The sequence below is a fragment of the Quercus lobata genome, chromosome 7 (assembly GCF_001633185.2).
Source record: "Quercus lobata isolate SW786 chromosome 7, ValleyOak3.0 Primary Assembly, whole genome shotgun sequence".
NCBI lineage: Eukaryota > Viridiplantae > Streptophyta > Magnoliopsida > Fagales > Fagaceae > Quercus > Quercus lobata.
The window spans coordinates 31,148,551-31,162,603 of record NC_044910.1 but is presented as its reverse complement, the minus strand read 5'-3'; the positions used below and the strand labels follow the sequence as shown (position 1 = coordinate 31,162,603).

The following is a 14,053-nucleotide window of genomic DNA, read 5'->3' as shown; positions in this document are numbered from 1 at the left end:
GCCTTAGTTTGACATGAGAAACTATTATATCACACAGGCCTAATCAAATTGATCAGTCACAATAAACTATGAAAGGTGCACTTGTCCCGATCGAATAACTTTCTTTTACAAAGGCTTGTTCTCTTTGGGAGAGGGAATTTCCTCTCTCTACCGGTGATTTTAAGTCTATGAATTTTTTGTTCTTTACCTAAAGGTAAGGTAAAAAAATATGTTCTTAGATTGGACGTGAAGGAAGGAAATGACTTGTTTCTTTCGGTCTACTTTCATGACTTGTATGGTCAAAATTTCAATGTTATTCCCGAATTCTATTACTCCAATTATCCCCAGCCCTAGCTTAATGCATACAGCAATGTTATAACAACTGTAGCCTTTTTACTTCGTCACCTTTTTGTTTTCATTTTAAATGACTTTTTTGACAGATCACGGACATGGAGTCCTATTACGATCTTTGTCGTCACCCCCATAAGATTAGAATGACGTAACAGTCTTTATGTCTTAAGATTTGTAATATTTATTATAAACCGTAAAATGAACCCAGTTGAAATAAAGGAGATTCTTTTCCAAAATTAGAGGTTAGCATTGTCCAGGGTATATGGTTCAACTTTTAATGTTCTTCTCATATTTTGTTGTCCAAGCAGTGCACCATTTGCAAAGAAAAGAGGTAGAACTGATTCCTTCTACAAGTTCTTTGGAATTTTCCTGGAGGCTAGACTCCATAATTGAATAATAGGCTCCACAAGTCACGCTGTCAAAAAAGCATTCTAATTCATTGATGATTGATGATAATAGGATTCGAGGTGGAATAGTTTGATCTGCGGATTCCACTATGTTACTTATCTCACTCATTTAGAGTTTTGGTTAACTCTTACAGTTTTTGAAATCACATAGTCTAAAACATGAACAAACATTCCCCCATAATGGTGGCATTTTGGTAAAGCTCAAATATGAAGGCCAATTGCCTACCCTCCGTATGAGGACACAAGTATTAACTATTAACACTGAATTTTATGACCATTGCACACCTTTGGTGTGTTGGTCTTATACTTGTGGAGTGTGGAGCGGTAAAAGTCGGAGTTCAAGTCTCCAAGAAGGAATTTCACACACATATACACTTAGATTATTTTAGAGTAGAATTTCTATCTTGTATTAAAAGAAAAACACTGAATTTTATTTTATTATTTTTTGAAGGATCAATTCAGCATGACTTTATTCAATGGCTAATAAATCCGACGCAGTAAAGCAATAAATATTTGATGGAATAGATTCTATCCAAATTAATAATGGAGAACAATGCATACTTAATTTTTATAATATGCTGACTGATCTATCAAATAAAATGTATAATTTATATGCTCTGAACTGCCAATCTAGCGCTTCATTGGCCATTTTATACCATCTGACTATTATGTATATAAATCGTTAATAACTTAATTAACTTTGAGGTTCCACTTTTTTAATGAATTTTTATTTTTTAGTCCAATAATTGTACTGAATTTTTTTTTTTTTAATACAAGATAAAAATTCTACTCTAACCTAATCTAAGTGTATATGTGTGTGGAGCTTCCTCTTGAAGACTTGAACCTCAGCCTTTACCCCCCACACCCCATAAGCACTTATACTTGTGGAGTGACCACCGCACCAAGGGTGCATGGTGGCAATTGTACTGCTAATAATACATTTCTATACCCCATCAAGGTTTTCAGACCCGGACCGTTCATTGAACCGTAAAAGGAAGAGGTTCAAGGTTTTTGAGGTCAAACTGCGATGACGTCATAATTAATTTAATAATTAATTAAAGCCTAAATATAGATATTAAATTTATAAAACTAGTAAAATTGACTAATATATCTATATATGTGAGGGAAATTTAATGATTTTCAAGCATATATTTAATAATTAAATAAGAAAGTTAATAAAATAAAATAATAACCATGACAACATTAAAATTTATGATTAATTTTTGAAGTAAAGTTGAATATCTTTGAAGGATTTTAATTATAATATTTTTTATTCCTTGTAAGAGATGGATAATTTAATTAAGTAGAATAAAATTGTGTTAAGTTGTTTTTATTAAAAAAAAAAAAGAAAAAAAAAATTGCTAAGGGGTTGGACCGCACGGTTCTTGCCACTGGTTCGTGCAGTCCAACCCCGGTTTTAGGGGTTCACGGAATTGCCACATATGCCCAGTTCTTTATGCTTAAAAACCGATTTTCATCCCGATTCTCGATTTTCACGAATCGACCTCCCGGTCTGGTCTGGTTCTGAGAACTATGTACCCCATAAAAAATAATACATTAATATTAATTAAATACAAGTAGAACTCGTATGCTCCAACCTCCAATCTTGCCTTGTCCTTTCAAGAATTTTGATAGGGAATATTTATACTAGAACCGTCCGACAAGTAGACTTGTCCAACATGTGCTACTCATCTGACATGTTTGACTGAGTAGCTAGCTAAACCATTGCAAGTTCAATTCATCGATGTGAGTCGTCCAACCAGATTCATTCATTTGACACCCATACGGACGGACAAATGAGGACACTTAACTCCTTAAAGTGATATAGGAACTTCATTCTATACTTACCCACATATGAGAATTATTGCACACTATGCCAAAAGATCTTCCTATAGATTCATATCCACTAAGTATGGGAAGTTGAACCTAAAGATCTTGGTGCCATTAACTCCACTCCTTCCATTACACTCCCTACAAGGGAAGTGCCTAAATTTTTGGGAACGTGGTCAGCCCTAGACCACTATATAAGCAACATGCTTCCTCCATTCCAAGTTACATGCATAATTTCTTGACTTTCACACTTTTAGAGTTCTCGGATATTATTGTTAGTTTCTAACTTAACTAGGAGAAATTATAGAATCCTTTGGTGGACCACGTCATTTGTCCACCATTCCACTAAAAAACTTCCACTTGTTTAAAATTGTTGAGTCAGTAATTAATTTCTGTTTAAAATTTTTTTCTAACTAACAATTTTAAACAGGTGGAAGTTTTTTAGTGGAATAGTGGACCACATCACTTGTCCACCATTTGGATCTTATAATTTCTCTTTAACTAGAGGTGTCCACTAGTCGATCCAAGTCGGGTTTGTGCCCAACCTGTACTTGACTTGACCATTTTGAATGGGGAAGATCAAAACTCGCAGTCGATAGTGAAGGAGCTTCGGATTAAGTCTCATTGGGTGTCAGGTGGGTGTTGACTGGAGTAAGGTTTGTGGCAGGGGTTGAGATGCTGAATCTGGCTGAGATCTTCTTAAATCAGCAGAGAAATAGTTAAAGCTTACTGAATTTTTTATCCAAATTTCGCGATTTGTCATGAAGAAAGAACCAGTCGTTAGCAGGTTGGGTTCGTCGGTTTCTTAGATGGCCAGGCCACAACTCAAACTGATCTCTTTGATTCCTTGCACCAATGACTTGTCATCGACCTAACCATTGCTTGGATCAGATAGTTTTTGGGTTAGATGGCATCAGATTGAGCAAATTTGTCGAGTATAGACAAATGGTGGACAGCCCGAGACTTAACAACCATTACAGAGTCTTTGGCAAGCATCACACTAGTACACTCCATATGCGTTTCATTCTTCAAGTCTTCTTACAAGTTTGGACAATTGGCTGACGATTTTTTGTGTATCATCAAATTTGATGCTTTGTTATGTATTATCCAATTACTTATCAAACACCAGAGGAAAAACTTGATACGCAAGGGTCACTCCACTTTTAATTTACTCCGCCAAGTCGCAAACGTATGTCTACCTGCCATATATAGTGGCTCGCATGGCAGCACCTCCAACATTCTAGAATAACTTTGAAAGATCCAGTAACTAGCTCGGATTATATTCCTTCTATAGATACTATATTTAATTTCAATTTTCCATGAAACTATTAATTTCTGCTAACTTTCTAGCAAGGTTTCTTCTCCCATAAAAGACCAATACGTCATTTCTCTACTACAAAACCCTTTTCCCAGCTCTGGACATCACACGATTGTTGCCACCCATTTATACTCAATGAACCCAACCCATTTACTGTGGCGCGTGCGTCTTTGCTCAGCGTTAAGGACCATTCTAGCTTGCTCCATGGTTGGCTGCACCACCCTCTATGGTCCAGAAACTCTCCAACGCTTACTAGCATATCCAGCTTTCTCTTATTTGACAACTATCTTAATCGTATCAGACGCGACACTTGGTGACACCCTAAGAAGTTTTTGGCATGCTATCTATGCTACAATTCAGGTTACGATTCTTTCTCTACCAAGCTTATGGCTAGTTGGTCCTGCTCGGTTCACTAATAGCTTAGCAGCAGTGGGAGTGGCTCTTTGTACGTTTGTGGTGGCGTTGCCGGAGTCTACACACTTGATGTCTAAACGAATTGCGTTTGGGCAGATTGTGATTGTGTATGTTGGGGTTGTGATTCATGGTGCCCAAACTGGAATCATTAAGCACCTAATTCATATGGCATCAAGTACGGCCCTTGGAGTTGTTGCTTCTGTTCTAGCTATGTTCTTTCCATATCCTCGGCTAGCCTATAACGAGGTAACTGGTATAAGCTTTATTACTTCTGGATTTAGTTTAGTTCCGCATCGTTCAGTGTCCCTCACTTTATAAAATTTTACTTGGATTTAGGATTGGTTCAATTCCATAGTTGAAATGGGTGCATGAAACTTGGAGCTTGGAAGTATAACATGACCTTAAAGAAATTTTTCTATGATCTACAAAAACATGGGTGGGGAAAAATCTATAAAGTGACAATGTAATAAATAAGTTACGTGTCAAGAATATAACATAACCTTAACTCCATATATTCACACCTAAAAATGGCGAAAAGGCTTGCAACTTTATAAACCTTCAAATTAATTTGTAAGATTTTGTAGAACTTTTTAATAGTTCAAATAAAATGTTAAACATAGTAGTAATTTTTATTAAAATATTAAAGTTAATTTCTTATGAACCGACAGAACCTAACTTTAGTCATAGCTTGTATAAAATAGAATTATATTTGCTTCTCAATTTTCCGGGCTCTTTATGCTGAAGGCATTTTCAATTTTCTAAAGTATGCATGCATACTTAAAGGCTTAATTTCCAAAGTACCACGTCTCGATGTCTGCCACTCCAAATGGAAGGAGATAGAGAGAGAATTTTCTTGACTCGTTCAGCTTCAAACTTGTTGGGGGAAGGAATTAATGCGATTCATATTTCATTGGGTATGGTTTAACATAATTGTTCCAAGTTGACTCCATATAGTATTTTTTTTATTTTTTTTTTTATTTTTTATTTTTGGTGAAAGAGACGATTACATAAACTAAGAAAGAACTACAGAAGCAGGACACAGCCTGTTAAAACCCAGACCAATAGTGTCTTGTTCAAAGAAAACAGAAGCGTCCACAGGCGGACTATCAAAAATTCTAAAATCTAAGTCTTGATTAGCACCTAACCTTGCAAGAGCATCAGCACATTGATTCGACTGGCGGAAGCAGTGTCTAAATTGCACCTGCTGGAACTACTCCATATAGTTGGGTCAGGACTCTCTTGAACTCAAGAAGCCACAGGGCTAGCCAGAGACCAGAGTGGTATCCTGTGCAGGCTATTTGGCATCCTCTGGAGCGTGCCTTTTTTTTTTCCCTCCAATCTCGGACAGTAAGCTCTATGGAAGCCTCATAGGTCGACATATATCTAACCCATCCTTATAGCTATACACCACCAAATCTGCTCAATAAGTTGATAAACAGAATCCTGAACCCTATTTGCGTAAAGAAATCCTCTTTCTTTTTTTTCATCTTCTTTTTCTTTTATTTTTTTGCTGATATGCACCTAAGATTGCCAACCAAATCTCATTTAATTTGCTTTTATTTATATATATATATATGATTGAGTTTAAGTTACACTTGGTATAACTTTAAACAATATTATACCGCTCAATTACTTGTTATATATATAAATATATATATATATATATATATACATACATACTTGAAATAACTTACTACAATCTACTGACACCCTAACAATTACAACAAAGTACTCCTAGCTTGTCAAAGACAGCCCATTACAACATTATTATGAGATTTTATTAACATTAAATTCCTTCACTTACACCTCCAATTTTTCCCCCTATACTAGCGAGGATCTATACTAATCAGTATCAGACATGATTTGGCTCATTAGAGCATTCACATCAATCCGTATAATAGAAAAATGTGTAAAATTTACATAGTTTTACCTAAAAATAACCCACATTAATCTGTGTAAATTTACAAATTGGCTACAATAACCATACAAATTTATACTGACACAATTTATTTTGCATTTAGTTATTTATTCTTTTTTTACGTATCTTGAGAATGAAAGAAGAGAGTGAATAGTGGTTGTTGTGTGTGAAGAAAGAGAATCAATTAAAAAATTTTAAAAAAAATTGATATTTGAATGAAACATAGTATAAAATAGATAATTTGATGTAAGGTATTTTGAAAAATGAGTTTGTAAAATAGAAAAAAGTAGGTTCTTATGGTAAAATAGATAGAAATTTTTGGATGAACTGATGCAAATGCATGCACTTTATAGATGGTAATAAGTTGACAAGGGGTTCTATATTACAGGCGAGGAAAACGTGTCAGTTATATGCCAAAACTGCTTCAAAAAGATTAGATCTCTTAGCGGAGGCCTTCTCTGCTCAAGATAACTCAAGTGCACTCGAGTTAGTCTCCCAAGTAAAGTCCCTTTCTAAAGCAGGAGCCAAGTTTATTGAAAGCATCAAATATAATCTGGTAAGCAAATATTCACGTACTGTGTTTGAAATATAAGGAGTTGTTCTACTAATGCATGTTATTGCTTATTATTGGTAGCTGAGCTATCCTAGCTTCTTTTCTGCTTAGGAGCTTTCGGTAGTTCAAAACTTCAAATAGCTAATGTCATTTCCTTGCTAACAGGACGGCCTGCTGTGGGAGGGACCTCAGTTGCGTTTTGTAACAGCCAATTCCATGGACCTTGGAGAAAAATTGAGAGAAATGGAAATACCAATAAGAGGGATGGAAATTGCAGTAACTTCTTGCCATTCCTTCCCTATTGGCATGGTAGATGAGGAGCTCAGAAATGTCTTACAAGGTTTAAAAGAACAAATAGGCTTAAACCTAGAGCAAGCCAAGTGGTCTGTGTGTTTTGGTACGACAACAGCTCCAGAAAGAACAGGAAATTTTTCAGATAAATTCAAGCAGAACCTTAAGACCACTTTGGTAACCCCTGAAGATTTTCCAGCTTCATTCTTCTTCTATTGCATAGAACTCCTATATAACTTACTCATTGCTCAAAATCCTAAGTGCATTATAGAAATTGACTCTATGGAGTCATCAAGTTATTCAGAAAAACAAGCCAAGTGTCCCTTCCAAAAGACCTGGAACATTCTGAAATTAAGACCAACTAGCCAGCAAGTGGTTTTTGCATTCAAGTGCTCAGTTTCTTTGGGTCTCGCTGTGTTATTTGGTTTGATATATAACAAAGAAAATGCATACTGGTCAGGTCTCACAATTGCCATTAGTTTTGTAACAAGACGACAGGCAACATTTGCGGTTGCTAATGCTCGGGCACAAGGGACAGCAATAGGATCGGTGTATGGAGTCCTGTGTTGCTTTATATTCCATAAGCATGTGGTTTTACGGCTTTTACCTCTTCTTCCTTGGATTATTTTTGGCAGTTTACTAAGACATAGCCAGATGTATGGTCAAGCTGGTGGGGTTTCAGCAAATGTAGGAGCATTATTAATCTTGGGTAGGAAAGATTATGGCCCTCCTAGCGAGTTCGCAATTGCCAGAATCGCTGAGGCTACAATCGGGTTAATTTGTTTCATCACAGTGGAAATGCTTGTGAACCCGGTTCGAGCAGCAACTCTGGCCAAAACTAAACTGTCCACAAGCTTAGGTGCCCTTCAAGAATGCTTCAAAGACATAATTTTTGCCAAACAGAACATTCGCTCTTCAAATTTTCCCACATTGAGGGAAAGGCATAACAAGCTACGATCCCAAGTCAAGGAATTAGAAAAGTTGATTGCAGAAGCAAAGTTGGAACCAAATTTCTGGTTCTTGTCATTCCATGGTGCTTGCTACAATAACCTCCTAGGATCTTTGTCAAAAATGGTAGATCTATTACTCATTGCAACTCATACAATTGAATTTCTCTCACGAGAATCACTGATAGTTGGAGTTCCTTTGGAAGAGTTCCAAGAACATATCAATGATGTTTTAGAGCATTTCAAGAAAGAAGTTGGCTCTACATTGAAATGCTTGGAAGAAGTGACTTCAATCAAGTCTCTAGCAGTACTTGAAAAAGAGTTGCAAAAGAAAAACATATCGCAGCCCCCCTTTTCAACAAATGGGAATGCATTCAGGGTTCCAAGTTCAGAAGAAGAGGTTGAGAACATTGCAGCCTCTTTTTTCCAACATTCAAGAAAAGTGGCTGACAAAATTTATACCAGTGATGGTGAGGACAAGCTTAAAAATGAAACAATTCTTTGTCTAGGTGGGCTGGGGTTCAGCATCAATACTTTGATGAAAGAAACAATGAAGATCACGAATGAAGTAAAAGAACTAGTCATATGGGAAAATCCTTCAAGCCACATAGATTTGTATGAAATTTCTTGTAAAGTTAAAGCCCTGCATACATAATATACTGGAACTACAAACACCTAGTTACATTCAGGAGTGTGCTTGCTTTTCATAAATCCAGCAGCACCACCACCACCACAACCTAGTAACACTAGTGGGTGCCTGAAAGAAAAGAGAGATAGAAAACCTAAACTCTTGGCTAACCATTAATAGATTTCACGAGTCCCACATGGAAAGGCTGTCAGGTTACAACACGCATCTCTAGTCATCCAACCAAATCACAAAATACAAAACTACAAATGCTTTATCTCTCCTCGACACCACATGTGATTTGGTCAGATTAAGGTCTCAACCAGAAAGCCTAATCCATGTTGCAAGAATAAGAAAACCCACACTTATTTCCATCCTATTTGCAACTGGACAAGAGTAGAGAAATCTACAAAGCTAAGAGTGCCAACCGTCAACACTAGAATTGATACTTGACAATTTCATGCGACCTTCATAGAACCACACCGCCACCATGATCCCCTAGACATTAGCAGCATCACCAAAATTAAAACGCAGCCAAACAAAATGTGCATGCAAAGCAAGAATCTATTACTGGATGGATTAAGTTTTCATGAAAATAATGCAGAAAAGTGACATTCAATGTAGCAAAGCGAACATTTTGGTTACATCAAGTTTCGCCCATTTTGTGAAACGGCTCAAAGTCTACAAAACTAGAACAACACATCTCTATTGCAAACACATCAAAAAAACAGACAGAAAACCTTAGTTAGTTGCCTTCATATTTCGGGTCAGCCACCACGTAATGATATGCTATCACCAGTACGAAAATGAACACTCCAAGGAAATTGGCAAAGAAGCCGAGGTCCTGATCGTCGATCATCTGTAACACAACACAACACAACACGCAAATACAGCAACTTAGCACCATTAATTTACCCCCAAAACATCACAATATCGTTTTCTCATTCTTGCTTAGATCGATTAGTGAAAATTGACTCATGGCTACAAGATACCCAATTAATCACGCATCCAAGCAGAGATCAAGGGCTTGAATTGAAATGGAGAACAAATTAAACTGTGATTTTTTTTTTTTTTTTTTTGAATTAGATTGATCAGATTTACCATTTAGGAATTACCAATTTCAGCTCCAGATCAAAAATTTTACCACAAATACCAATTTGACTCCCAAAATTGATAAGCTAAAACCCTAATTTTATCATTATAGTTGTTGTTGTTGTAGTTGTAAAAGAAAGAAAAGAGGGATCGAAAAACGAACAATGAGATCGAAATATTGAGATCAAATAAAACAGAGTAAACACGAAATGATGAAATGGCGAAATTAAAGAGAAAAAAGAGGTGAAGAAGCTTACGATGTGAGGCTGGGATTTGTTGCGACGATCTGGTTGACGACGACGAAGACGCAGAAGTGAGGGGAGCTCTCTTTCTCTTTGTATTCTGTATCTGGAGACTACGGCAACGGAATCACTATTAAATATATTGGAACAGGCTACCTTAAAAAACAGTAAAAAAAGGAGTATTTAAATTGGGCTAATTTGTATACACAAAGGCAGTATGGGCAGGCCCAATTGGGCCCAGTTTTACAGAAACACTAAGTTTAAAAAATAAAGAAAAAGGAGAGTTAAAATGTGGCTGCTGGGATTCGAGCCCAGGTCTCCACGGCCACAACGTGGAATTCTTACCACTAAACTACAGCCACTGGTTGATGTATATTAATCGAATTAGTACTAAAACAAGCATCAAAAATTTACTTGGGCATATCAGACATATACATATATATATATATATCAGTTCGGTTTGATAGTTTGAAAAGTGAGAAAATGTAGCAAAAATAATGTTTTAAAAAACTGTATATAAAAGTTAAAAGTTTAAAACTAATGTCAAACTCACCCTTAATATCAAAACAGATAGCAAGGGGTTAAGTGTTATTGAGTTTTTTTTTTTTTTTAATTATTTTTTTGTGGTAAAAACTAAAAGTGTTACAGAGTTATAAATTTCAGAGGTTGATCAATCATTTCGATAGTTTATAGAGTAAAGTATAAAATGAGGTTTAGTTTAAAGTGAAAAAATATAATTTCTTCTAATAAAAACTCAACATTCCTTTACCAAATTTCAAGAACCTTCCCAAGTTTGGGCTTCTTGAGCTATGGCAATGGCATATGCTGCTCTATTAGAAACCTTTGGAGTAGTTCGAAATTTTAATTTCTAAAATTCCAAATTTTCTTTTTTATATCACGAGAAAAATGCCCTCACATTTTCTGAACTTTTGGGTAGTTATATTTACACCCCCCTTAAAATTTTATTTTACCCAATTTACTACATAAACTTTGTTATTGTAGCAAATAGACTTATTAACTTTTTCTTTCGCCAACAACATAAAAGCTTAATTAGGGGTCTATTTGTTACATTACCAAAAATTACGTACTAAATTGGCTAAAATTAAAGTTCATAGAGTGTGTAACTGCAACTACCCCAAAGTTTAAAAAGTATTACAGTATTTTATCCTTATCTATACTACTATTTAAGGGGCTTCTTATGTTTGGAATTCTCAATTTTGATGCCCAAAATATCCTTAAGTTTATTAGTTTGTAAAACTTAAATGGTAGGGTTAGACATATATATAAATAAATATATATATATATAAATAAATAAATAAAAATAAATAAAAAAACCACATTCAAATTTTCCCCAAAAAAAAACCCACGTTCAAATTTATCCCCAAAAAAAAAAAAAATCTTTCAAATCTATAACAAAAGTTCCAGATAACTACTACTAAAACAACTGAAAGTTAAAAACAAAAAAAAAAAAAAAATTGCAAATACCACGTCAAAACCCAACCCACATTCAGATTCTTAAAAAAAAAATTAAAAACTATGTTATCTTTGACAAGAGTTTCAGATAATTACTGCTAAAATAACTGAAAGGAAGTTTTGGATAACTACCTACTAAAACTGAAGTTAGAGCGTCCCATGAAGGAGGATAGAGCCTCCTATGAAGGAGGTGAAGTGTCAATTGCTGTAAGTCATAGCACAAGAATCCTCTATATGATTTTTGACTTGAATGGATATACTTCGCTGCATTAATCACAGGTAGGCATTAATAAGTGTTTCTTCAACGGGAGGGTGTTAATCAGTGTTCTTTGTTATTGGTAGTTTAGCACCAGTGCCACTTGGATGTAATTTTAGATGTTGAAATCTGTAGTGATAAATTTTTTTTTTTTTTTTCTTTTAAACAAAATGAAATAAATGGTGTTGAAAACCATCTTTACAAATCTATTAAGTTTTTGTATATATTAATTTTTTATTAAAATTTTTTAATTACTATGATGTATTATAACTTTTTTTTGAGAAGATGAAGTATTATAACTTTCATTTATATCTTTTGCTATTCCCAATTAGTTTATATAGAGATGTTTAATTAGAAGGGGACTGCCTTTCACTATAATTTGTGTATAAAACCAATCTTATTTAAGGTAACGTTGCAAGAACAGAAGCTTCATGGACATTGGCTTCAGAAATAATTTGCTTAACTCTCTTAAGCTTCTATTTTGGTATGGATTGTGTGGGACTAGGTGGGGATTTGACAATGATTCAAGTGCATGTGTTGGATTCAACTCAATGGACTCCTCCGCATCCTATGTGGTTTAAGATCATTGTAGGTCCTCCCGTAGAGTTGCTCTGCAATTCAAAGCATTGTGGAATGTGGACACTTCATTATAGGCTGCATATTATGTTGCTCAGTTTGCTATTGATGTTGGCATCTTTGAAACAAATGTGTTGCCTGATGTTCAAGCTTTGAAGTTCTGTAGTACCAAATTATAGATTAATATACATTTTGTTTCTTCATTGCTTTCTTCCACCCAAATTAATAGTGTTGCATAATGTTAGCAAAGTAGGCTGTTTTTATTAATGATGATTGTAATTGGTTGGAAGATTCGTTTGCTCAGTTTATGCAAGCTGTTATTTCTGATGTACCAACGTAATTTTCATCCTTATAAATTAAATAGTTTTTTTTTTTTTTTAAATACTTGGCAAACACAGTAATCTGAGATCTCAATCAAAAGGATGTAAAGAGTCCAAAATTGCTTGATGACATTATCTGTAATTACACACTTACACTATGTAATCAATTCGGTACAAATTCTGGATTTGGAATTATTCATCATCACTAATTATTTATGGTTTGGAAATTTGGTTAAATTAATGGATAATTTATGCTTCCAAATTTTACTCTTATCCAATAGTCTAAATGCAAAGCAATCACTTGGCTAAACAAGACCACAAATTCATGTGAAATGTTATTTTGTAGTCGTGGGTTTTTGTAGAATTGGACCCTTTTAGGTGGGTAAGCTTTACATAAGGATTTTACATGTTGAATTGGATGGGAAAATGTTTATGTGTGACTGTAGGTTCAGGTGTGTTCATTTTTCTATACAAGATTTAATCACACTCGGATCCATCTATTTCAATAATTGGCAAACACATAAATCTTGAATTGCATTAAATAAAAAGCTTTGAAATTCAAAATAAAAATTAAAAAAAGCCTCTTAACTAAATTTTTTTTGGAATTACTAGCCTTTGAGCACGTGCTTACGTGCGTGCTCAGAGCTCTTAATTTTTTTTTTTTTTTGTAAAGATTAATTTTCATTCATCATAATTCAGGGTTGCTTTATTTTTTAATCACAAAAATTTCTAAGGGTGTGATGAGATTTTTATACAAAAAAATTATTTCACACACATGCATAACACTTATCACACCCTTAAGAATTTTTTGTGATTGAAAAATATAATAACCCCAAATTATGATGAATGAAAATTAATCTTTACAAAAAAATAAAATAAAAATTAAGAGCCTCTAAACATGCACCTGAATGCATGCTCAGAGGCTAGTATCATTAATGACTATTCATAATAAGAGTCAAACATGTGTTGCTTAAGCAAGCATTGACATTAAAAAAATAGCAATCCCCTTAAACAATCATTTTCCATAAACCACGGTCCTATGCCCATCAAATAGCACGTAACATTGCCATGGATTTTACCTTAATCACATAAACCCTCAAAAAACATTGTCATCTCATTACTGCAACAACTCCTCCTACATCATGCACGATAGCATCCAGTGACGGAGTAAGGGATTTAGTTTTGGGGGGAGGGGGGGGGGGAAATCAAAGACAATAATATAAAAACTAAAATTATTAATCGATATTAATAATAAAATTATAAACAAACAGTAATTGTCATACGAAATCTATTAAAATTAAACATTTGTAAAACATCTAATTCATAGTAACTGAAGATCAATTATCAAAGTAAGAGATTAATCTATATACATAAAATTTGGAGATCTAATTTGATTGGTCAAAATAAATTTCAACTTTTCTCTATTTTTCTAATTATTTAAAATTTTGGATTTATGGTAGA

General features: G+C 34.5%; 2 protein-coding genes and 1 non-coding gene across 3 annotated transcripts; 1 reads left to right on the top strand and 2 right to left on the bottom strand.

Moving 5' to 3' along the window:
- The first annotated feature begins 4,089 nt into the window (after positions 1-4,089).
- Positions 4,090-8,663, top strand: LOC115951900. Its single transcript, XM_031069025.1, has 3 exons — positions 4,090-4,545; positions 6,606-6,773; positions 6,936-8,663. The coding sequence occupies exons 1-3, from the start codon at positions 4,090-4,092 to the stop codon at positions 8,661-8,663; spliced, it is 2,352 nt and encodes a 783-aa protein (XP_030924885.1).
- A 516-nt stretch (positions 8,664-9,179) lies between these two features.
- Positions 9,180-10,089, bottom strand: LOC115953873 (dolichyl-diphosphooligosaccharide--protein glycosyltransferase subunit 4A). Its single transcript, XM_031071695.1, has 2 exons — positions 9,983-10,089; positions 9,180-9,492 (listed from the first exon to the last, which is right to left on the bottom strand). Exon 2 carries the CDS (start codon positions 9,490-9,492, stop codon positions 9,379-9,381), a length of 114 nt encoding a protein of 37 aa, XP_030927555.1. The 5' UTR covers positions 9,983-10,089; the 3' UTR covers positions 9,180-9,378.
- A 168-nt stretch (positions 10,090-10,257) lies between these two features.
- On the bottom strand, positions 10,258-10,329 carry TRNAH-GUG. The gene has a single exon. It is a non-coding gene; the product is annotated as a tRNA-His (tRNA).
- Between the last annotated feature and the right edge of the window lie 3,724 nt (positions 10,330-14,053).

Excerpts from the sequence above, each read along its gene's own strand:
- LOC115951900 (XM_031069025.1), top strand. The coding sequence starts at position 4,090 with ATGGTTGGCTGCACCACCCTCTATGGTCCAGAAACTCTCCAACGCTTA. Across the intron at positions 4,546-6,605 it reads CTCGGCTAGCCTATAACGAG|GCGAGGAAAACGTGTCAGTT; the intron begins GTAACTGGTATA and ends TCTATATTACAG. Across the intron at positions 6,774-6,935 it reads AAAGCATCAAATATAATCTG|GACGGCCTGCTGTGGGAGGG; the intron begins GTAAGCAAATAT and ends CCTTGCTAACAG.
- LOC115953873 (XM_031071695.1), bottom strand. The coding sequence starts at position 9,492 with ATGATCGACGATCAGGACCTCGGCTTCTTTGCCAATTTCCTTGGAGTG.